Below are 23,624 nucleotides of genomic sequence, written 5' to 3' on the forward strand. Positions count from 1 at the left end.
AAGTTTCCTGGGCGCAGCTGGGAGGCCCATGGAATCGTCAGGGTCAGCATCCATGAGAGGCTCCAGCTTCCTCGCTATCACGCTGCTGAACGAGTCCATAAACTCGAAATCTTCAATCACTGCGCCAAACCCGTAGCATCGGATTTTAGTATTAAGGTCGTCCATCATATTCTGCACATCTTCTCGTGTCAATGACAGATACATGTCGTGGCTTTTTAAATACTGTAACGCCATGATGGGCGTGATCTGGCCATCTGTGACAAGTTGGCGACTTAAATTGAGAAGTTTTGCTAGATTTGGATACGGTATATCGTAGGTCCGGACGGGGTACATTTGACCCGGTTCTGTGGAAACGATTTGGGTCGGGGGCGGGCAGGATGCCATTAAGGCGTGTCCGGATATTGTCTCGGAGCCCTCGTCGTCCTCAGCTCGCCTGCAGAGAAATTCCATATGAGTTCGGCAGGATTCTTCAAGGCTGTGCATCAGTGTTAGTTGAAAATGACGCGTTTAGCCACGCAACGCAGGATTTACGTGGTTGGGGTTGCTCTCTTCCTTACGAGAGGATGAACTCAACACCCAACTGCGGCTCCTTTTCAAAAATACCCGGTATGTCGTCCACCACCAAACTATCGCCTCCCCAAGCGTTTGATTCTGCGGGAACACCGGGCTGCTCATTTTGGAACCTTTGAGATCCCGAATATGAAGGAATAATGTTTCTTCCACCCTGTGTATCTGTATAATCTGAACCAGTCTGAGGGCTCACGGCGGATGCCGTAGCAGGAGGCGTAGCAATGGGGTAGTTCGCATCTCCCATGAGATCCTGCGAGACCGAATGAGAGTGTGCTTGCGACGGAGCATGGGGTTGTGGATGGGAATGAGCAATAGTGCTGCCAAAGGAGTGTGTATGGGTGTGTCGGGCACCGGCTCGAAGGGCAGCTTTTCGTCTTTCAAGTTCCGCCTCGAAGGAAATGCCATGCACGGTGAGAATCTGTCTGAGCATCGCGTTCTCCTCTTTCTGCTCCACTCCGAATCTACTACAGCGACGACCACATCGACATCAACGGCATCAATGGCATCAACAACAGCAGCCATAACAACACGCACAGCTTTGACTTGCTAGCTATCGTCGCGAGGCATGAGGCATCCTCCACGCCTACCATCTACAACCCGCTAAACATGCATCCATCCCTGTCCTATCGAGTCTCGGATGTACGGGACTTGAAGATGGATGATGCGCAGCTGTCGGATACCCGAGGACCCATCAGCTGCAGCAATGGTAGCAGGGTGATGATGAAGTCCGCCAAGACTAATAATAATATTAATAAAAGAAATGCTGATGATATTGTGGGGGCAGCGGGGGCTGAGCTCATGATGAGGAGGAGGATGGCGACGATTTTGCGCATGATCGGGGAGGATCTGTGGTGCCAATGGATGATGACGATGATGGCGTTTTTGGGCGGATGGAGGAGTGAATGGACACGTGGGAGAGAGAGGAGAGGAGAAGGGTGCGGTGGATGAAATGAAACCGAGGGATTGGAATGGGGATGGGAATGTTTCGCTCTATCTCTCTCGCTCTCTCTCTCTTTCTCTCGTTGTTCTGACACTCTCTCTTTGGCCCCCCTCTTCTCTTTTTGATATGACGATATTACGGCTGCCAGCTGACAAACCAACCAACCTACCTACCCACCTATCCTTTTTTGACAATGTTCGCTTTTCGAGTCGTTTCCCCCCGCCGTTTCTCCCACGCCCTCTTTTCCAATATCTTTCTTCTTCCCTCTCTTATTATTTTTATGGACTGTTCGAAATCCCTAACCTCCTCTTTTGTCACTTGTCTATTGTTGGTTTGCCCCTCCTCCCCTTCCCTTTTATTTTTTCTTTATCAGTTATATACATAACATATCATTACTATACTATACTATAACTATACTATACTATACGAAGCTATTTAAGTATTGTTAACTAACTAGTTATTCAGACCAGATTAGATAATATTACCAGTTTCATCTAACTAACTTAACTAGAGCATTTATCGTTTCTTCGTCTCGGGAATAAAAATAATAGATTTTTTTTTTTTTTTTTTTTTTTTTTTTTTTTTTTTTTTTTTTTTTTAGTTCTTTATTTGGGTGTGACTAACTGGCAATTCGTGAAATGAACGAAAAATGCCAAGTCGTGTTGGGGGGGTAAGATAAGATAAGATATTTCTAGAACCTGTGTAGCAAGTTGCATAGAGCTTTTCTTTCTTTTCAATTTTCTCAAGGGAAAAAAAAAAGAAAATGAAAATGAAAAATTAGTAATTATAATGACGATAATGAATGATAGTTAATGAACATCGCTCTGTTCTATCCACATCTCTATCCCCCTATCCGTGCCTCGCCTCCCTTATCTGTCTGTCTATCTCACCTCCATCCCTCTCCCTCCTTAAACAAAACCATCTAGTTACCGCCTGACTCCCTGAAAGAAAGAAAGAAAGAAAGAAAGAAAGAAAGAAAGAAAAGACAGAGAGAAAAAAAAAAAAAAGAAGCGAGGACAAAAGAATAAATATGAAGACAACGAGAATCCAACAAATAGTTAGCAGAAAAACACATTAATTAATACTTCATGAATGTGCAAATTCACCCTCCTTCCACCCCCCCACTCACTCAATCACTTGTTTCCAATCCTGTACGGAGAGAGTATATTGACAAAGACAAAAAAAGGGTTGAGCTACCCGCCCGATCCTCAACAAACAGCAAAAAGGAAAAATAAACGGAAGAAAACCATCTCCAAATCATCAATTTCCTTCCCCCCCCCTCCTTCTCCTGTTTCTCCTGTTTCTCAATCTCTCTCATTCATAGCCAATATCATGCGCCCCGGTTCGTACACTTATTATGGCTTCGGGCGCGTTCAAGAGTGTTTTTTTCTATTTTCGTTGCTGGATGGAAAATTCGCAGAGGAATTGGAGTAAAATCAAAACTGAGAGCATAGCTGTGCCGCCCCGGCCCCCGTAGTTATTAAACTTTTGTTGTTGTCGATCACGGGAGATCGCAGTTGTTAACTTCATTCGATTCGGGAATAGGGTGAATTTTACTTCTGGAGAATATACACAAATATAGAGAGAGTGTGAGAGAGAGAGAGAGAGAGAGAGAGAGCGCACGTGTGCGTGATTTGATGATGGTAGCTGATCAAGCATCGCTGGGCCGGAGAAGCTGGCAACTATTTGGTTTCGGACTTTGAATGCGCCATTCGCTGGACCGTCGGAACGTGGATATGGGTTGTGTATTTATCACGACGCCATGAAATCGACAATCAGGTTAAATAAGATAGTCGTAGAAACTAAGGAATTTGGTTCTGGGAGTGTGCAGCAGCTTTATTCTCTGACGGCCGGAGATATTGATCTGGAGAAGGCTTGATCAGACACATGACTTGTTTGAGAGGTAGAGACGCTTATTTATCATACCATGGGGGGGATACTATATGGGGGCATTCATTCATTTAATCGTAGAATCGGGAGCGTCGATTGCAGCGGGGTATAGGAGCTTCGATTGTAGCGGGGTACGGGTCGTGGAGGTATCCGGCCCTCGACCTCTCCCAGACAAGAGCAATCTATGCATGAATGAGATGGTTAAGAACGTTGAGCACTTTATGTACGTATCCTTCTGAAAGTTGGGATACTAACTTTGTATGTTTTTTCTTCTATGCTTCATCTTCTCGAATCCAACACCCAACGCCAGCCGTCTTAGTCTCCCAGCAATACCGCAATTCCCTCAATCCACATCACCGCGTCCATTTCCGAATTGCCACCAGATCGGTCAAGGAGTTCAAAAAAATCGCTCTCCCACCTGACATCATTCACCTACATCGAACCAATCTGACGAAAGGCCGGAGGAAAGAAATGGTGCAAGTGGGGTGGAGCGGATGATTTTGTCCTCAGCCCAGATCTAGCAAACGAACGGAATGTGAACATGTTCTAGTTTGAAGCTAGAACCGTTGATGAGGATAGTGGGAATAGCCGTACTGATGGTACGGCCCAAGGAAACGGCGGCATCTGACCTCCTTGCTCTGGAACGGGCGGTTGTCTGGCAACTACCGGGAATTGCCGAAAGTGGGGAGGTGGATGTGATGAGGTGGGCGGAACCCATTCCCCTGGCCCTGTTGATTCACAGGCATGGCAGGCCGAATTGGCGCCATCGGCGCAACTGTCGACGACGCGGCATGCCCAACAGGCGAGGCTGGTATAGGAGCTGGAGGAGCTTGTGGTGGTGGATTAGATCCACCATCACTCTCCATTTCCAGGCGATCTATCAGTTCCGCCTGTTGTTTCCGCATCTCGCGCTGGTGAAGTCGACGTCGTTGCCTCTGGCCCATCCTGTTCCTCTTTGGACGCTCCGAGGGTCCTTCTTCCTTGTCGGTGCTGCTCCTGTTTTCCGCAGCCGTTTGCCCATCACCTGCGTTCGCGACGATAACGAACACGAGCCGCAGGAGCACAAAGTGTGAGATGTTCTCCAGCCGGCGGAGCACAAGCGCCGTCAACTGGGGCATACGGACTGAAGCAACTGAGGCAGGCAACAGGGAAATCGAACCGCGTTCATTGTTGACTCTTTTCACGGGTATGGCATCAGAGTCTGCGGCTATGCAATTCGACCAGTTAACAGGCGTTCCGATCTGCTGTCGCGCCAAACGACTGATTACGACGCCGACACCTGGATGGAACGAATATTCCACCAGTTGCGAGCCTGTAACCAATGCAGGACTTGACAACGGAACGTCACACACTGCAACAGAGTCGGTGAAGACAGGACCGTTCTCCCTGCAGTAGATGGGGTTTACACCTGATTGCCCCATACCTATAGATGACTCGATCATGGCGGTAACGACCTCATAAGCATCTGATATTGGCATCAGGGCCACGTCATTGCTCATGTTGGTCGTGACGGTCAGACCGGATGTCATAACGAAGTGTTTAGCCACCTCTGGTGAAGGCACGAAAAGTCTACCGAAGGAGAGGACCTGATCCTCCCGTGTGTAAGCAATACTGATGAGTTTCAGACTCAGCCAACAGACGAAGATCATTTGCCAGGAACCCAACAGCTAACTCCAGAAGAAAACTGGATGATTTGGCTGATTGCGCCGCATCGTCCATCTCGACGCCGCCGATAGCAACGCGAGAGGGCTCCACAGGCTCCACGGCCAAACCGATTTCTGAGGAGCTGCCGGAATACATATCTCGCGAGAAACATGTATTTGGGGACGCTACCGTACCAACACTGGGGATGAATACCCAGGAACTGCTGTTGCAATACATACCATCGAGATATGCATTACTAGGCAATCTGGGGAGTCCTGAGAAGCCCGCGAACGACCCAGGTCTCTCGTGCTGGAAGGCCCCGGCGGCCTTCGAATTGGCGATTAGCACGAATTCATAGGCGCCTGTTAAAAAAAATGAGGCCCTAATTGCCCCAGTCACCCTTTCCACGAAGGACCCGTGGGGGCGGATATCGGTATACGGCACAGGGAAGAACGTGCCCCACAGAGTCAGGGACGCAACAAGTCCCAGGAACGAACGCAGAAGCATTCTGCTGCTGGGTATGGTGGTGAGCAATTTAACCAGTACAAATATGACTCGGAGGAAATAATTGCATCACTAATTTACGAAACGCGCCAACTTACGTACTCTATTTGGTATAAAACTGAGCTTAAAACTTCGGTTTGCGCTGTAAAGCTGCTAGTGAGATCTGGTTTTTTTTTTATGTGGAAACTTGGTTTTTGTGTCTTTGGATAGGCGAGAAAAGAGAGAGGGAGAAAGAGAGAGGGAGAAGTGTTTAGAAAGAAGAAGAGGAGCGTTGTGTTGTGTTGTGTTGTGTGAGGGGGAACTCATTCACTGGCGCGTCATGAATAACACGACCAAGATACCTCAGAGTAAGCGATGTGCTCAGTAGAGACGGCCTTCCACTCAATAGAAGAGGGTCCGATTGTACGGGATATTCACTTTTTGGAGGCAACGCAAACGGATTCACCTGCTTGGTCGTTCACTGGAAGCGGATATTGCCGCACTCGCAAAGACCAGCGAGCGAGCCTGCTGATTCAAGGCCTATAGAGCGAAAGTCCATGTCGCAAGAAACAGCGGAAGAGTGTCCAAAAAAATGGGAGTCAAAATGCAGTTCCCAGATACGAGAATATCGCATCTCAGATTGAATACCCTAATCTGTAACAGGATATCAAACAACGAAGGGAGCCAGAGATGATGAGAAAAGAGATGTAGATTGCAAACGCCCCATCTTTTTAGTCTGGACAAAGAAAAAGTCTGAGAAGACAAGAATCCTAACGCCGACATATATATCCGCTGTAGAATGAAAAGCCAAAACAAATGTTCGAAGCCAAAACAAGGATGTCGAAAGAAAAACGTCTCCCTCCTCCTTCAGTCGATTTCCATCTCGTCCTGCGTGCCGCCATCCACCAAAAGTCTCGTTTTCTTCTTTGTACGTAGTCTCTCCGTGCCAACAACGTGGCTCAGATTCTTGTTTGCCAGTGACTCCAGCGGCAGGTTCTCCTCCTCCATTTCCTTGAGCTCCTTGCGAATAAGATGTTCCCCCTCGGCCACAACCCTTCGGTCTTCCGCCCTCTTCTTCTCCCGTGCCAATTTGCCAGCCAATCTTTTCTTGGTAAACACACGTTCCCGCCTCTCTCTAATTTCCTCCACCCTCTCCATGGCCTTGATCGTGGCCGCGACCAGGTTACGGTCGTACTTGACGGGGATGTTTCGTCTCTTGGCGAATTGTGAAAGGAGCAACGAGGAATCGACAATCATCTCCTTACCGTGGAGAGCACGGTGGGTCTTGGTCCATTTCAGCTTGCGGGGCTGTCGCTTCATCTTGAAGTTCTTATGACACTTCGAGCGGCAGAAGCGGAATGTACGGGCGTCATTGCGCACAAATGTTATGCCTTTGCTCGGATAGCATGGCTGGGAGCAGAAATGGCAGGTCTCGATTCTGTTATTTGACGTTTTTTGTGGTAAGTTCATCGTATTCATGCAGGAAATTTCAGTCTAGAGGCATACCTCATAGTTGCTTATTCGTAGGTGCTTTCAACAGCGAGCCTTGGAATTAAGCGTCGTTTCTGTTGCTCTTCCGCTATTTTCTCTTGATCGCATATGAACTTTTTTCAAGTGGAATGTAGATCAGGTGACATACTGAGACTCTAATCCCTATACGGACTAGTGTTTTGACTTTTCTGTTCCTTCTCCCAAACTTTATCAAGGGAAAATATTCCTGAGAACGGGCGAAACGTCCTCGCAACAATTACCACCGCTGTCCTGTCGTACAATTCCCAGCCCATTTCCACTCTCTCTACCCTTCCCTCAATTTCTTCCACCCATAAATATGGCCTCCGTCCTCGCCATCGGGTTCGGCGTTGCTACTGCAGCCTTTTTGGTTTGTCATCCAACCTCGTTTTGAATGATGTACCTGGAGCCATGGAAACTGACATTTGTTAATCTAGGGTCGTGCTGGTCTCGTTGCTTATCGCCGATCTAGAGGAAGTGTAAACAGCATGGGAAAAGCATTTTACAAGGGAGGATTCGAACCGCGCATGAATAGGCGCGAGGCGTCGCTGATCTTGGAACTTTCGTACGTTGATATTTATACCGAACAGCCAATATGGATATCCTCTGCTCTGCATGCGAATCCTTGGATTTGCAGTCAGAGACATATTAGGAGGGATCTCTTTTACTGACAGGACCATAATCGTCACAGTGAACGAAACTTGAACAAAGACAAAATCCGCACAAATCATCGCAAACTCATGCTGCTCAACCATCCGGACCGTGGAGGAAGCCCTTACCTTGCCTCCAAGATCAACGAAGCGAAAGAACTCCTCGAAAGGAGTTAGTTATTAGAATCGGACCGTCCGGAATTACTGTCGATCTATTTGACTCGAACAAGCGGCTAGCAGGCGAAGATTTCTTTTGGCGATACTATCTTGCCAACGCTTTGCCGGGTATATAGCTCGATTCCCCGTTGTTCTTTCTTCCCGTTTTCCTTTCTTTTGGTTTCCCCCCGATTCACGAGGGATGCATAGCGAGGCGTTTTTGATTTTGCTGGGTACATATAAACCTCCCAATTTTTGCCGCATTTAGCCATCCGCACATATGGTAGTATATCCACCAAATCCCTCCTCTTACTTGTTGTATAAGATTCAAAATTTGTATATTACAGATACTGGTACAGAATTCTCTCGTGTCTTCCTTAAATTTCAAGCTGATATCGCAGAATTTACAATGAATGTTGGCAGCATGAGTAGAAATCGAATTATAATGGGGAAACTCTGACGGTACGAGCGCCTCTCTGCTGATATTTTCTTATGCCTTTGAGCTGTATTGCATATCCGAGATGAGATCCTGCAGTGCAATGCTTTGCAAAGATACCGGGATAACGAGAGAGTGCATGCCCTCATCCACAGATACTATCTAATAAATAATTCCTTAGTGACACCCACTTCAACGTCATGTGATCTCCGGCTGTAGAAGGGGTCCATTTTGACATCTGCCCCACGGCAAAGCCAGTTTATCGCCAAACTTCATTTCTCGGCCGGCAATACGGTGAATCATCGGCCTGGATATGTATTCATTATATATTCGTATATGTAAATCTGTTGACTCCTTCCTTACTACAAGTACTAGTACCTATCCAACACACCTTTGCACCCGTTGATCGCGCGTGCTAGATCACCATCAACCATCAGTCCTTTAGCAACTGACAAATACCCGTAAAGATGCCTTTGAATGCCCGTGACGTCTTCTCGGCCCCAGAGCCCAAGTTCTGCGCATTCCCCAGTAGACGAAGTGTTGTTCACAGCACGAAAGGCATCATTGCCTGTACACAGCCCCTAGCCGCAGCTGCAGGGCAAAGGATCCTTAGAGATGGAGGGAATGCTGCGGTAAGCGCCATTGATGGTCTTTCTTCTCTCCTCGGGCTTTCCAAATCTCGTTGCTTTCTCTCTAATGCGCTCTGTGGACTTCGTAACTAAATGATTATTGCAGGATGCCGCTGTGGCGGTTGGTATGTGAGCGATTTATGGTGGCAGAATGCCCCCTTTACTATATATCTATCAAGCTAGTGAGGTCGATGGCTGATGTATACTATTGGCACATGATTAGCTGCGGCTCTCAACATAACAGAACCATCTTCAACCGGTATTGGAGGTGATATGTTCTGTTTGTTCTATAACGCAAAGACCAAAAAAGTGCATGCCCTTAATGGCTCAGGCCGCGCAGCGGCCAATACTTCTCTAGATTTTGTTCGCAAGGAGTTACGTCTTGCTGCTGGCGAGGAGGGCAAAATCCCGATGACCAGCGTACATGCTGTGACGACGCCAGGTGCTGCTGCCGGATGGGTCGACACCGTGGAACGCTTCGGAAGCGGGAAGTTGTCATTGGAACAGATTTTGACACCAGCCATCGAATTGGGAGAGGAGGGATTTCCTGTGTCTGAGCTCGCTGCGTCATTTGTATGTGCATTATCCCCTTGTTACGATTGATTTATTGCCTCCCGCGCCCCTTGGTCAACTTGTTCGTTGCTAATGAGCCAACCAACAATATAGTGGGCAGAAAGCGAAAAGCTCATCCGTGACGCATCACCAAACTTTAGAGAGATGCTGAAACCCTGCCCCAGTGCGAAGGATGGAGTGAGATGTCCACAGGCGGGGGAAATATTCAAGAACCCTACTCTGGCCCAAACCTTTCGAACACTGGCAAAGGAAGGTAAAAAGGGCTTCTATCAAGGCCGTATTGGGGAAGCAATTGTCAAGGTGGTCCAAGATCTCGGTGGCCGTCTTTCACTTGACGATTTGAAATATCACATGGAAACAGGCAGTCAAGATGTAGATGCAATTTCTTTAAAGCTCAACCCAACCGACATTGGCGGAATCAAGCGTGATGGCAAAGGCGAAATAGAAATTTGGGAGCACCCCCCCAATGGCCAAGGTATCGTTGCTTTAATGGCATTGGGTATTTTGGAAGAACTGTCCAGAACCGGCAAGATCCCCCACTTCGCGGCCGAACAACACAACTCCAGCGTCTACCTCCACGCCATCATCGAAAGCCTACGGATCGCTTTCGCCGACGCAAGCTGGTGGGTGACAGATCCAGATGTCGAAAAGGTCCCGTCCAAGAAATTAATTTCCCGCGCTTACCTCGCCCAACGCGCAGAGCTCTTCGATCCGGACAAGGCTTGTGACGTCATCGACCACGGCAGCCCTGCTCACAACCATTGCGACACGGTCTACTTCGCCGTGACAGACCAGGAGGGCAACGGCATGTCCTTCATTAACAGCAACTACGGCGGCTTCGGCACCTGCATCATCCCACAAGGCTGTGGCTTCACGCTGCAGAACCGCGGGGCAAACTTCTCGCTGACACCAGGCCATCCCAACGTCCTCGCACCCCGTAAGCGCCCCTACCATACCATAATCCCGGCCATTGTTACCAATACATCAGATAACTCCCTTCACACCGTGTATGGAGTGATGGGCGGCTTCATGCAGCCGCAGGGCCATGTGCAGGTGCTGATGAACATGCTTGCATTTGACCAAACCCCGCAGACAGCGCTGGATGCTCCTCGTATCTGCATTGGAGCGGGGATACCGGAGCGGGGTAAGCCATTGAGACATGTGGTATATTTAGAAGAAGGGATCAAGGAGTCGGTGTGTAGAAGAGCTGAAGGAACTGGGACATAATGTCGAAGTGTTGAAAGGGTTCAAGCGTGGGATGTTTGGGCGGGGGCAGGTCATCCGGTGCCATTATGACGAGCAGAAGCGGGTTTATAGCGCTGGAAGTGATATGAGGGGTGATGGGGAGGCGTTCCCTGTTTGAAATGAATGATTGCCATTTTTTAAGCAATGAAGGTGTTGTTTAGTATCGAGGTCTAGGTGCAATCATCGAAGAATCAATAAATAAACGTTTCGTGTGTTATATGTATTTATTTGAAGCTTAATAGTCAAGAGGTAGCATGCTATTTTACACAATTCCCCCTTGTTTCTTTCAATTGCGAGGCAATCGAACCTCCCTTACTTCCCCCTCCCCCTTAATGGCCATCATGATATTTTCTATTGATGTATTTTTTGAGCCCACACCTAAGGTTCAATAGCCCCTTTGGGCAGGTATTTGTATTGGGTTCTCTGCACAAATCACTCCTTTAGCGAGCCGTCATGATTATCTCTATTATTAACCGCCACCTACATTTAATCCTGGGTGCATTCGCAATGTAGTGAAGTATGTAGTCGTTTTGAGACAGAGCGGGAATGAGAATTTTTATGAAGTAGATAGAGGATCCGTGAGAATAGAATATGTAGATGATTAACAAAGCTATTGATACTATTGATACATTTGCGGCCAGCTCATATTCAATCACGAGAACTCAATTATTTCAAGTTTCATGGATCTGTGCTCAGCAGCACAGCAGCACACATGGCGACTTTTTAGGAGAAACTTAAAAATGTCACCCCGGAACGGAAGGGAAAGAGGGACAGAGGAACAGAAGGAGAAAGAGGCAATGGTTATAAAAGGGGTAACTGGAATGTGGTGATATAAGAATAAATAATATAAAATAACATAGAAGTTAGAATTGAAAATGCCAAGAATGGGACGAAGAAAGTCATGTTATCCAGCAGCGGCAAGGACAGTCCTTAGGTTTACCATGAACCTATCCTTCAATTTGTCCAGAGGACCGTTGTCCCGATATCTGTCAGAGTCTCGTCGCTCCCGTCTTCGTCCTTCGTAATGGCTATCCCTTCTCTGGGGTTTTTCTTCCACTAGATCCTCAGCCCTTCTCGATCTCCGATGTTCCCGTCGGCGCCTCGCTGCGTCGACGTCATCAAGCGAGTCTCTTTGCTCCTTCTCGCCATGATGCCGATGTTTGTGACGAGAATTGGAATGGGGTCTGGAGCTGCTTGAAGAATCTGATGGACGGGAAGTAGATAGCCTTCTCTCGTATTGTTCGGTTACATTAAGCTTGAGTAAGGGCCCGTTGGTTTCGGACTCTCCACTGGCCATAAGCTTCAGTAGTGTGACTGGTTTGGAGGTTATGGTTGACAAGCTAAACGGGGTAGATTCCCTTCTACTTTGAGAAGAACCTGAATGGCGACTTGTATCAAACGAATCCTTTGCCGCGCTGTCCCTCCTAGCTCGTCCTTCACTATGCCTGCGATTGGCCCTTCTGTGTCGTTCAGCTCTCTCCTCGTCGGAACTTCTCCTTGGTGATCTCTGTTTCTTCACTTCGCCAAGTACTTCCCACTTTGGATTTGCAAAAGCAGCTCGTTCGCGTTCTTGACGGTGAAGAGCATAACTGTCAGAAGAGCTCTTGGACTCTCGCCTCCCATGCTCCCATTGCGAGCGATGCCGTCGTTTTCTCCGTCTTGTTTTCAATGATGCAGCGCCCTCTGCTGATTCTCCTGCTGGAGAATCGATTATGACATTTTCATGAACGTTATCATTGCCAATTTCATCAATTGATCTATCAGCAGTCGGCTGATCTGGTGGAATGTCCTCAACCGGAATTTGATCAGGGACAGATGTTTCCGGGAGAGGAGACTCTTCACTAACATTTAACTCTGGAATTGGCTGCTCTGGCGAGGCCTCTGGGACTAGAGTATCTTCCACTTGTGCGGGCTCTTCCGCAACTGGCTCCTCCACAATTAATTCTTGTGTAGGTGGATTTTCTAAAATCGGTTCTTCAGGGGCAGGGTCCTCATGAGGGGGATCTTCAGCGTCGGCCCCTTCGACGGAGGGCTCTTCGGCAGGCGGATCAACAACAGGAACGTCTTCAAGGGGTCCCTCCGGAGCTGGTTCTTCGAGGACAGGATTTTCTTCTGTTATATCTTCCACAGTTAGTTCTTCTGTAATCGGATCCCCGGTTGACTCTTCTTCCGCAAGACATGTTGTCTCGGCTGGTGCACGTTCGGTTGGCGTTTCTTCTGAGAGTGTAGATTCTTCATCGCCATGACCATCATCCTTGGGCTCTTCTACGGAAGCCGGAACATCCACGGGATCGTTAGCAGTTGGTCCCTCTGCTGGGCTGTCTTCAAATGGCTGATCTTCGGCTAGCTCTTTAGTAGGAGATTCTTCGGGCAGCGTTTCTGTAGGTGGTTCTGCAGGGGGCAGTTCCTCCGCATCTTGCTCTTCCACAACTTGCTCTTCCGCAGGAGATTCTTCAAGTTTATCTTGTGCCTCTAGCTCTGGAGATACAACTTCAGTGGGACTTTCCCCTTCAAGAGCTTCAGCATCCTTTTCATCGGCTTGGACGTAATCATCCAACTTGGATGCCTCCGCGTCAGGTGAATCAGGCTCATTGGCAATTGTTTCATCCTCTTTGTAGATTTCATTTACAGGCTCGCTTGTGTTGTCAGGACAGTGGCTCAATGCGATGTTCTCATCATGGTAATCGCCATCGTGATACAGCTCCGCCTCAGCCTCCTTCTCTGCTTTCACCCGGGCAACCTCGGCTTCGGGGTCAACATCTGGAAATCGTAGCTCTTGCACACTGGTCAGCATTGCACTTCCTACAGAATCAAAGTTTATATCACCTTCATTGTCACAAGCCTCCAGGTTATCTGGAGGCGTTTCGGTCAGAGTATCTGGTTCCTGACTCTCTCCGGGTTCAGACACTTCGGGCTCGACATTTTCTGGAACTTCATCTGCTGGAGGAGTGGCATCCTCACTCGCGACTACCTCCATTTCCGTCTCCCCCTGTTCAATTTGATCTTGTTTGCAACCTTCCCCATCCTCGGTTGAAGGCTCCTCATTTTTTCCCTCCGTTCCATCTTGACTGAATGTCTCCTCACTCGCTTCCTCTTCTGGTTTCTCCATCTCTTCCTTCACTTCCCCCTCCTCCTCTGCAACATCTGGAATAGCGTCAGTTGGGTTTCCGATGGATACCATTTCAAATGGAGGTTGGTTTTCTCCAGTGGCATCTTTACATATCAAACATTAATTTTGAGTGCACAACGAGGCTTTTTAAGACAAAACGTAAGTGTGAAACCAAAGGTACATCATAAATTATGACCGCACAAACGAAAAGGAAAATAATAACAAAAGAAAAAGGAAAATAGGTAGGGAGATTCGAAGATGTGATGGAGGTATAATGCACGTACCATTCGAGAGTTCGGGTACAGGTTCACTCGGGTCAGTCACTGATGGATCATCTGGACCCTTATCCTTGTTCGACTCAATGTCAGCATTGACCTTATCATCGCCGACTGTTCCAACATTCTCATAAATAGGAATGACTGGCACGTCTGAGAACTTGAGAGTTTCAAGGTCGAATGTTTGATATTTAAATTGAGGGAGCTTTGCATACAACAACGGAGGCTTCGACATCTTGTACAGGTATAGCCGACGGGGAAGCACCGTCTCCAGGTGAATTAATATCGATGTCAGACGGCCTTATGACGCTAAGAGGAGGGATGTTGTTTTTCTTCTTATTATTCTTTTTCTTTGCCATATTTAGCCGACGAATGATATATCAGAAAACGTAAAGGATCTGGGCGCTGGCGGGGGAATCTGTTGACTTAATAAAGTGTAGCAAGGTGAGGGGTGAGAAAAGCAAATGAGTCGTCAAAAAGAGTGACACAGTCGAGGGCCACATAAGATTAAGATATGAGAGGATGGACTGGCGAGGAACAGCAAAGGGGCGATGTAATAGGAAACAGAAATGCAACGGAGCACATGTTTAACTGCAGTTGCAGATGACGCAGGGGGTATCTTCTCCTGGAAACCGTAGTGGAAGCCCTGTAAAAACACATCCGCAACCAGCTGGGTGGAAGGCAAATTCATAGACCAATTCGCAGACATGATATGTGACGTTCGCCCACCTCCCACAATACGACAAGGAACTGATAAATTCACGGGCATGTACCAACCACACTAGAGTGGGTTGACGATGCAAGCCCGACAGCCGACATCATGCAGATGTTGTAAGCACTGGCGACTTAAAATAGAGGCCCAAAAATATATGGAGAACAAAAGACACAAAAACCTAGAAATGAAAAAAAAAAAAAAAAAAAAATAATAATAATAATCAAGACAAAACACGTCTTGAGGAAAAAATATCAGGCAATAACGACATCAACATCTTCCAATGAGAGTCATGAAATTAATTTAAACATGGGCGGAAATATTTCGCCTAGTAAATGGATTAATTTAACCCACAAGCATCAAGCAGAGCGCATATCCCAGGGAGGGCGATGCCTCACGAGTGACATGGTAATTTCCTTGCCTGGGATGACCTGAGGTTTCTGCCCAACGTTTCCGGCAATTGGCTCCGGTGATTGCAGGGCGGATGGGGGTGCAGCTTTCCACTGGGCCGTAATTGGATTGATCTCAGTCGTTTAGCCCTAAGATGACTGTGTATGCTGACGGCCTGCACACATCACACCATAACCACTCATGAAAAATGATGCAGTATTCCCACTGACGGCTTTCCACATAAGCCTGGCGGGGAAGTCTGGCGTACGTGAGCGGAGCGGTTCCTGGATGCTTCTGGACTATTGATCCAGTGCGGGGGTATTGCTGGAGCAACGCGATCGTCAATCTGCAAAGCGAATGATGCAGCACGATCAAAGCATCAAATCGAGGGTGGCGGGGCGAGGTTAGCCATCTCAGCCCGTCAAACCCCCGGCCTAAAGGCCTTCACATTCCGAGAAAGTGGAGGTTCCAAACGAACAGGAGAGGTTTCGAGTGGTTGAACGGAAGGTGAAATATCCATCCTCGGAAAGGGGTCCAAGCCTGGACCCCGTGACCTGGACCCCCGATTGGCCAGCATTCCTTGGCGCCACTCGCGATTGGATGCCCCGTGGCTGCAGTTTGGGGCCTGATCTTGGGAGCAAAGCTGCAGGCTGAGGCAGGTAAACAGTCAACGTATCAAAAAACATCAGACAGACAAATCACCTACCCAGACACTTCCCCATCCATCATATTCTATTCTCTCAAACCTCTGTTTTTAATCTTCTATATAAAAAAAATCTATTACTTTCAGATCATATTTTCAATACTATCAAATAATTTTTCATTTAAAAAGAATATACTAATCTATTAAATAAAATGAGCTAGTTATATCTATCTATATAAATTTTATTATCAGATTCAGAGTTTTAATTGTGTAATTGTATTTTCACTTTGAGTTAATTTTATATTACTGAATTTCTTTTAAAGGATTTTAAAATAGAAAATCCAAATCATTGACTCGAATCTTCTCTTCTGATTAATATCTTTCTTTTATTGTTGACATTTTGATTACATCTTAAAGTGGGGAAGTGTCCAAGTAGGTGATTGGTGATTTGTCCAAGAAACTAGGTGATAGATTACGTTACTCTGCTTCATCTTTTTCAGTGGACATTGAGACCCCATTCGAATACATGCTTTGGCGGATTTTCTTTTCGATACAGTTTGCCACTCAGAGATTACAGTGGGAGAAATCAACGGTTGCCCATTCCCCTTTCTATAAATAAATAATTCCTGCCTTGGGCTCTTAGAATCGGATACGCCCTAGGAACACTGCGGCTAATCTGCGCAGAGAAGACAGGATTCAAATTATTAGATACAGATCAATTTGAAATCTGTAGCACAGAGCCTCCATCATTATGTTGGAATAAACCATGGCTGGGCCTAGGCCTTTACAATTTCAAGATGATGTTCCCAGCAAACCTTATGTCAAGCAAGGTCTTTAGAATCATAATATCTTCTGGTTATTTATGATTAAGGCTGTACCAGTTTAAACCAGCTTAAACCGGTTATCTCCGCCTCGCTCGAAACGGGATACTTTTCACATCTAGGGCTTTATCATTTCTGTCATAACAATTCACACTTTCCAGCCACCTCCAACCTAGGGCTGCCCAAGGCGACAGACAACAAGACAAGATATCGAAAGTTGGGCGTAACAACCCACGGACCTACGTGTGCCAGCAAGTTCCAGCTCAGCAGTTACCCATGAACAATCAATCCCCCTTCCAATTGGCAATGAGCCAACGTGGGTAGGGCTCAACTGAAAAAACCTGCGTACCCACGGATGCCATTTGCATAAATTTTTCAGACAAGTATACCGCCCAAAGTGTCCAGTGTCCATCCCAAGGAATTTATGGAGTCACGAAATATGGAGTCACGAAACGATGCGGACGCCATCTTCCGCTATAGCCGTTTCTGAAACAGACGTCCATCGTTTTCAAATCCGCCCCCATCCCCCATTACTTCGCATACATAGCTCTCTAAATAACCCTCATCCAAACATCAGGAAATAGACCATGACTGCTGAAAGCATACCTTACGAATTACCTTCAACCCATCGCTCGATTGGAAACGGACACTACAAGAGCACAACATAAGAAACAGCGACCCTGGAGATTCTCTCATACCATGAGCCCACATAGCGCCATGCTCGATAACTCAGTAAAACAGTCTGCATGTCGGGTTTTCCAGGGCCGGCGAAGATTTCCTGACTTGGCCTCGTACAGCTTTGCTTAGTGCGACCAGGCTCCTGTCCGCCTCACCAGTACAAGAAACGATTTAATCAACGTGGCAAATGATATTTGTTGTCTTCTATGCCACTCTTCGTGCGGAAAGTTTGAATACTAGTATCACTGGGTTATGATCATCATTGTCCTTCATTGTGTGTATCCTCTAGCTGCCACACTCTGGAATGTATTGGCCAAGCAAACAATGAGGCTGGACGGATTAATATTTATCCTGTCTATTCTGTGGAACCTTTGGCCTGCGGTTATTGTCATTTTATCAAACATTAACCATAGAAGCGAGCTCCCACTCCTGGTATTGGAGCCTGCAATGCAGGCAAATTTGTAGTATTAAAAATAACTTATCCACTGTTCACTATCTCATCTTTCCCTACCGCATTTTCTTTCATTAACTTCATCTCTCAATAACGAAATGATATTTCTTTATCAAGACAGTGAGCTAATTGAAACTTGCCCCACCATTGGTGTGATGGCAACGCTGTTGTTACATCCTCTTTCCCCGTTCTGACAGAATTTTCGGTGAATTATCTTTCCCTGGTGATATTTCACTGCCTGAGGCATGATTGGAGACTATGATTCCCCCGTATCAAAAATTGTAATGCATCCCCAGAAATCCCATTACGGAAAGTCCGCTTTAGCGTGAGGTGGGCGCAAGAAATTGCGTTACGCCAAATCGCAGGTTAATAATGAATATCCAAAATGCAGCATAATTCCATACCTATGGTCCGATCACCCATCGTTACATATCGCGAATTCGTTGTCAGGTCTCATTCACCCCCCTCCTCTCCAGCCTATCATAACAAATCGATGGCATCGATAATGGGGAAAAGGGGGAATAGCATGCAAGTTGGACAAACCCTGCATGGGCTCTTACTTTGTATTCGCAAGAGCTATCGGGATGTTCCCTACAATCATTGTTGCACGTCCCCTTTAAGGCGTACTCCCGTTTCCCCAACCCTGGCTGTTACGGAATTCCATTGTAGGGTCTTCCTATTAGCTGACTCGACCACCGAAGCCTGCTGAAAATGCCTGCAGTGTGTAAGAACGCTTCCGGGTAGAACTCTTGCCATTTCTTTTCTTTTCTATCTAAGGGTTGGGGGGAGATAATATTCAGTTCATGGTTGATGGCAGAAGTTCTTAGTATTTCGGCCAGGTTTTATAACAGTTGCAATATTTTTGGGCTGAAACCTCTCACTCCAATATGATGATAACTGCGCTAACTCATTGCCTCCTGGGGTTAGATCGCTTCCTACCACGATTGTTTATATTTAGCAGCCAGTCTGGTGTGGATTCAAGACTGAAAAGTGGTTGGTATACAATCATCAAGGGAGTATTGTTCAAACTACCTATTATGAATCTCCGCGACTGGCTTTTTTTTCTCGAAGCCAACGTCTCTCGAATCCTAAAGCGGAGAATTAATGGTGACACTCCTCCGTAAATAGTCAAAAACCATTGAGTGCTCCTCCAGCCCCAAGCGTACGCAATTGCCCCTCCAATTATTGGAGCCAGCAGGGGGCCACACAACGGCCCCAGGAAAAATGTGCCCATTGCTTTGCCTCTTTCTCATGGATCCCAGATGTTTGCAACTGTTCCAGCCCCAATCGCCTGGACCGAAGTTGCTGCTCCTCCACTCAGCAGCTGCAGCATAATAAGCATTTCTATAGAAGTTGCGATGGCGGAAAGGATAGAGAAAACGTTAAAAAGAGTGAACGATATGAGATATATCTAACGGAGACAGAAAGTTTCGCTGAACGCGGACCACCATAGCAGGAATGTTCCCATACTCAACATGTATAGCGCGACGGAAAGGTTAGTAACTGTGGGAGCTGCGTCAAGGGATGATCCGACTTCCCCGAGGGCAGCTGAGAAAGAGATGGGGTGTCAAAACATGTACTGTATATAAAGTCGGCTTAGGGGAATGAACACTAACGGAAGAATACCGCGCTGCTGAAAGGTGCAACCACAGCTGCAATCGCAATTACCAACGCGATCAGCCATTTTGCTTTACGAGGATACTTTTGAGGCTCCTCAGCTTCAGGAAGCAGCGCGAGATGTCCCGGCAAACCTTCGACGTTTATTTCTAGGAACGATCACAGCGGCAGAATATGAATTGGGTCGTCTGTCCCTCTCGAGAACAAAACTTAGACATTGATAGCTTGGCATCTCCCCATGTCGTCCGTCCTTGTTACTACCTGTTCACTTATGCCATTTCCCCTGATCAGCTGATCCATAATGATGTCCTGCTACTGCTGTTTCGTATTCCGGGGCAGGCATGCGACTGTCTTCTTGACTTGATTCAGACAAAGCCATTGAATCGTTTCAATTTTTGATGGATTCCAGGGGATTTCAACCCAACGCGCAGGACAGAACAGGTCAAAATAATATAGGGGTAGCAGACTTGTATTGACGTAAATATGTCAAACACACTGCGCAGCCAAAGATATATGACGGCAAGGTTGCGCAATAAAGGCTTTTTGCACACCGCGATACCTTATGTAAGAGGGGAAACGGCTGAGGTTTGTGTGGAGATACATCCATGCCCCAGACGGCAAGGATAAGGAATATGACTCGGAGTACTTGAGTCGGGTCTGATTGATCGTGACATTCCAGCCATCCTCATATCACAGTGATGGGATGAAATATGACGATGGTTGGAGGTTCAGATCGTTGATAATGTTCAACACTGTGAAGGAGTAAGCTCGGATAAGCATTGAAGGGCATCCCTCCATGATATGATGATTCTGACAATTGATAGAACTCAGTGATATTCTGTACAGAAATCACTCACTGAAAGTAATCATCATTATAAGTTGTTAAGAGGAGGCGGGCTCATCCGCGTGAAGCTGATGATAGCAACTACTTGCTCACGATTTCTCCCAAGGGAAATGAAGCTGACAGCAGCAATACTGCTGATCAGGGAGTTCCGCTGAAAGACGTCAATCTTAGCTATTGCGGATGCCACAACAAAGCCATCTGAGACCAGTTGAGATAGCTGGGAAAGAGGGGAGAGAAAGGAAGCAAGAATAAATAGTCACTAATATTAACACATTCACATTATGGTTCGTCAGATCCCATCCTGCCAATTTCCCGATTAGAAGTTAGAGAAGCTTAGATTGAGTTTGGGGCATCCCCAAACTCTCCAAGCTATACTCAGAGGAGCTAGCTACCAGCTTTTATCAAACCATACCAAAGCAAACAGACCCAACTAGAATAGCTTATTAGTCCGGTTGGAGCCGAGCCATACTAAAGAATGAGCCGTTTTCTTTGTCCCGAAAACATCTACTGTTCTCGCTCACCACTACCACTTTTTGCTACGAGCTCCGGAGCTGATAACTCGCCATCCCCCCTGCCATCTACCACCGCAGAATGTGCACCACGTCGAAACCATCAGTTTACCAACCCAAATTAAGCGATCATTTCTCCAAATTCCCACTGGAAAAGCAGGTTGAAGGGTGGGATGAGCTGTGGAAGAATGAGACCACTCCATGGGATCGTGGGGAACATAACCCCGCACTAGAAGACACCCTTGTCCAGCGCGGCGGATTCCTGGGAACAGCGCTTCAAGATGACAATGAGACAACAAACAGGAGTGGCAACAAGAGGAAAAAGGCGCTTGTTCCCGGGTGTGGGCGGGGATTCGATGTTTTTCTGCTAGCAGAGTTTGGATACGATGCGTATGGGTTGGAATACAGCGATACCGCTGTGGACATTTGTTGTCGGAATGCTGCTAGAGTTGCGGATAATATTCCGGTTCGGGACGATCGCATAGGGAAGGGGAAAGTTACCTTTGTCCAAGGGGACTTTTTCAACAATGACTGGTTGAAGTCGATTGGGGTTGGAGAGGGAGGGTTTGATCTTATATATGATTATACTGTAAGCTTGTCTTTGTGCGATGATCTGCTAGCACCATTTTTTAGGAGTTTGTGTTTACTACAAGTACATGTTAGGGCACCGGAAGTTTGGATTTGATACGAAACCCTGTCTAACATATCGGAAATGATATTGTCCCCATTGTACTTTAGTTCTTCTGCGCATTGAACCCGCTTCTTCGCCCACAATGGGCCGCCCGAATGACCCAATTACTAGCACCATCACCGCGCGGAAACCTCATCTGTCTAGAGTTTCCTACCGCGAAAGACCCAACCACAGGCGGTCCTCCATTTGCATCTCCTCCCGCAGCTTACATGGAACATCTCAGCCATCCAGGGGAGGAGATTCCATATGAGAACGGCCATATTATAATGGATCCGCTGAAAGAAGTGAGCCCTAATGGACTGGAGCGCGTCGCCCATTGGCAACCAGAGAGGACACATGAAGTTGGTAAAGATGATAACGGGAATGTCCAGGACTGGGTAGCAATTTGGCGTCACCGCAGTTGATTCTGAAAAGGGACGGGTGGAGGTTGAGAAAATATCGTCGTTCATTTAATGACGATATTCGAAACAATTCCCTTGTATATAATTTCAAATTAGACATATTGCTTCTCAAGAAGCTTTTGTTAAGGCGTTGTAATGTTCTCCCAACCCGTAAGTATGTCTATAGTAGGCGAGCCATATCGTCTTGACGTCCTCCTCGTTGCTATTTTGGGGTTCGAATTTCTCAATTCGTCCATCTCCTTGGACAACATTGACATGAACATTGTATGCTCGAGCAATGGCCTGTAGTTCAAGATGCCCTCCCCATTCTGCAGTGGCTCTTATTTTGCGGACGTACTCAGGTAAAGGTTCTTCGACAAAAGGTGCAAAATCGTCTGCGTGGTTCGTGATATGACTAGCTGTCACATCCCTAACTATATGATATGCAGCTGCGCCACCCGACTTGGGATCTGTAAGCCCAGTAGTTGGAGGCGTCGCGCTTAAGGGAATACCATTGTTCACAAGTTGAGTAGCAACAGCTGCGTAGAGACAATGTCCGTCGGGACGGATTTCCTCCTCTTTTAGCCCAAGACGAGAAAAAGCTGCATCCATGTTCCTCCTCTCGTTGCCCCGATGATCAGTCTGATGGGCCGCCTCCTTTGCAACTCTCGCAGCTTCGGCCTCTTGTTCAGCTGCGCGCCGCGCCAGACGTGCTTTTTGACGATTTGGTTTCTTCTTAGGGGTCTCCTTTGGTATATCAGGTGATGTGATCTGAGCATCGGAGCTGTAAATATGAGAGGTTGAGTGAACCAAGCTTATGTCATCGTCTGTTGTTGGTTGTATTGAGTGCCCCGCACCATTTTCCAGGTCGAGGTTGTCACGGTCATCGGTTGGTGGCTCCGCTTCACCAAGGAGGGCAGATATCTCAGCACGTTGCTTGTCAAGCATTTCTCGTTGGAGACGCTCGCACTCATCATTAATGCCCTTGCGTGTCTTCTTCGTAGCAGACTTCTTCTTTTGAGTAATGCGTCCCTGCAAATCCTTCAATTCTTTCCGATGTCTAGCTTGCAATTCCTCCATCTCGAATAACGGAGCCTCGAGCAGGTATGGATGCAGCTTGGGAGGTATAGAATTATCTGCGATGACTCCAGGCACTGTCAATAGGATAGTTACTGGTATAACAAGGCCAATTTGGTTCCTGAGTTCCAACTTAAACAAGGCATTAGCTCTTTGTGAAAATCTCATCGGATTAAGTTTTCACCGAGTCCGACAGCCTCGGCTTTTCTCCCCTATGAAGTCGGCAAACCGTTCTGTCAAGGATGAGCTTCGGCTTTGCTGTTTACTCTGGCTATGCAGTTCACTTTCACTTTCTTCCAAGCAACATAGAAGGTGATTCTGTACTATCGACATATTCTGACAGGGCCCCCAACAATGGATTCCTCAAATCTCTTCGATGTCAAGGTAAGCCTGAATTTGCGCCTCAGCTCGGATCGTAGCGGCAATCTGAGCTCCATGCTAAAAACATGTAAATATAGGGCAAAATTATCCTCATTACTGGTGGTGCGAAAGGTGTTGGCCGTATGATATCTGAGGGGTTCGTCACCAACGGTGCTACTGTTTATATCACCGGCCGTGATGTCCCTGCGTGCGACAAAGCGGTCAAGGAGCTGAATGCTTTAGCGAAGGGAAAAGCTGTTAGCTTGCCGGCGAATCTATACAATGAGGAGGAGTGCAAAAAGCTGTTTGATGAGTTTTTCGAAGAGAGAAAAACAGTATGTC

At 47.0% G+C, this 23,624-nt stretch overlaps 10 protein-coding genes across 10 annotated transcripts in view; 5 read left to right on the top strand and 5 right to left on the bottom strand.

Moving 5' to 3' along the window:
- Window positions 1–43: 43 nt before the first annotated feature.
- Window positions 44–814, bottom strand: HCAG_06173 (predicted protein; the record flags this gene model as incomplete). The annotated part of the gene is made up of 3 exons (XM_001538518.1): window positions 44–110; window positions 224–475; window positions 558–814. 3 exons carry the CDS (start codon window positions 812–814, stop codon window positions 44–46), a joined length of 576 nt encoding a protein of 191 aa, XP_001538568.1.
- Window positions 815–4,062: 3,248 nt separating this feature from the next.
- Window positions 4,063–5,551, bottom strand: HCAG_06174 (predicted protein; the record flags this gene model as incomplete). The annotated part of the gene is made up of 2 exons (XM_001538519.1): window positions 4,063–5,011; window positions 5,073–5,551. 2 exons carry the CDS (start codon window positions 5,549–5,551, stop codon window positions 4,063–4,065), a joined length of 1,428 nt encoding a protein of 475 aa, XP_001538569.1.
- Window positions 5,552–6,394: 843 nt separating this feature from the next.
- HCAG_06175 (ribosome biogenesis protein RLP24) lies at window positions 6,395–7,038 on the bottom strand (the record flags this gene model as incomplete). Its single annotated transcript, XM_001538520.1, has 2 exons — window positions 6,395–6,965; window positions 7,034–7,038. The coding sequence occupies 2 exons, from the start codon at window positions 7,036–7,038 to the stop codon at window positions 6,395–6,397; spliced, it is 576 nt and encodes a 191-aa protein (XP_001538570.1).
- A 317-nt stretch (window positions 7,039–7,355) lies between these two features.
- Window positions 7,356–7,863, top strand: HCAG_06176 (mitochondrial import inner membrane translocase subunit tim-14; the record flags this gene model as incomplete). Its single annotated transcript, XM_001538521.1, has 3 exons — window positions 7,356–7,406; window positions 7,474–7,601; window positions 7,728–7,863. 3 exons carry the CDS (start codon window positions 7,356–7,358, stop codon window positions 7,861–7,863), a joined length of 315 nt encoding a protein of 104 aa, XP_001538571.1.
- An 882-nt stretch (window positions 7,864–8,745) lies between these two features.
- Window positions 8,746–10,843, top strand: HCAG_06177 (conserved hypothetical protein; the record flags this gene model as incomplete). Its single annotated transcript, XM_001538522.1, has 5 exons — window positions 8,746–8,910; window positions 9,014–9,032; window positions 9,152–9,480; window positions 9,574–10,624; window positions 10,683–10,843. 5 exons carry the CDS (start codon window positions 8,746–8,748, stop codon window positions 10,841–10,843), a joined length of 1,725 nt encoding a protein of 574 aa, XP_001538572.1.
- A 786-nt stretch (window positions 10,844–11,629) lies between these two features.
- On the bottom strand, window positions 11,630–14,344 carry HCAG_06178 (predicted protein; the record flags this gene model as incomplete). The annotated part of the gene is made up of 3 exons (XM_001538523.1): window positions 11,630–13,485; window positions 13,552–13,869; window positions 14,119–14,344. 3 exons carry the CDS (start codon window positions 14,342–14,344, stop codon window positions 11,630–11,632), a joined length of 2,400 nt encoding a protein of 799 aa, XP_001538573.1.
- Window positions 14,345–18,515: 4,171 nt separating this feature from the next.
- On the top strand, window positions 18,516–19,574 carry HCAG_06179 (predicted protein; the record flags this gene model as incomplete). Its single annotated transcript, XM_001538524.1, has 4 exons — window positions 18,516–18,528; window positions 18,732–18,924; window positions 19,258–19,299; window positions 19,457–19,574. The coding sequence occupies 4 exons, from the start codon at window positions 18,516–18,518 to the stop codon at window positions 19,572–19,574; spliced, it is 366 nt and encodes a 121-aa protein (XP_001538574.1).
- Window positions 19,575–20,856: 1,282 nt separating this feature from the next.
- On the top strand, window positions 20,857–21,476 carry HCAG_06180 (predicted protein; the record flags this gene model as incomplete). The annotated part of the gene is made up of 2 exons (XM_001538525.1): window positions 20,857–21,363; window positions 21,438–21,476. The coding sequence occupies 2 exons, from the start codon at window positions 20,857–20,859 to the stop codon at window positions 21,474–21,476; spliced, it is 546 nt and encodes a 181-aa protein (XP_001538575.1).
- A 498-nt stretch (window positions 21,477–21,974) lies between these two features.
- On the bottom strand, window positions 21,975–22,925 carry HCAG_06181 (predicted protein; the record flags this gene model as incomplete). The annotated part of the gene is made up of 1 exon (XM_001538526.1): window positions 21,975–22,925. The coding sequence occupies one exon, from the start codon at window positions 22,923–22,925 to the stop codon at window positions 21,975–21,977; it is 951 nt and encodes a 316-aa protein (XP_001538576.1).
- Window positions 22,926–23,276: 351 nt separating this feature from the next.
- HCAG_06182 (conserved hypothetical protein) overlaps window positions 23,277–23,624 on the top strand; it is a gene marked incomplete at both ends in the record, with an annotated part of 1,196 nt that continues 848 nt past the window's right edge. Inside the window, 2 exons of the mRNA XM_001538527.1 lie at window positions 23,277–23,306; window positions 23,381–23,617. Coding sequence (XP_001538577.1) covers window positions 23,277–23,306; window positions 23,381–23,617 — 267 coding nt within the window. The remainder of the gene's footprint in view (window positions 23,307–23,380; window positions 23,618–23,624) is intronic.

The sequence above is a fragment of the Histoplasma capsulatum genome, genomic scaffold (assembly GCF_000149585.1).
Source record: "Histoplasma capsulatum NAm1 scaffold_7 genomic scaffold, whole genome shotgun sequence".
NCBI lineage: Eukaryota > Fungi > Ascomycota > Eurotiomycetes > Onygenales > Ajellomycetaceae > Histoplasma > Histoplasma mississippiense.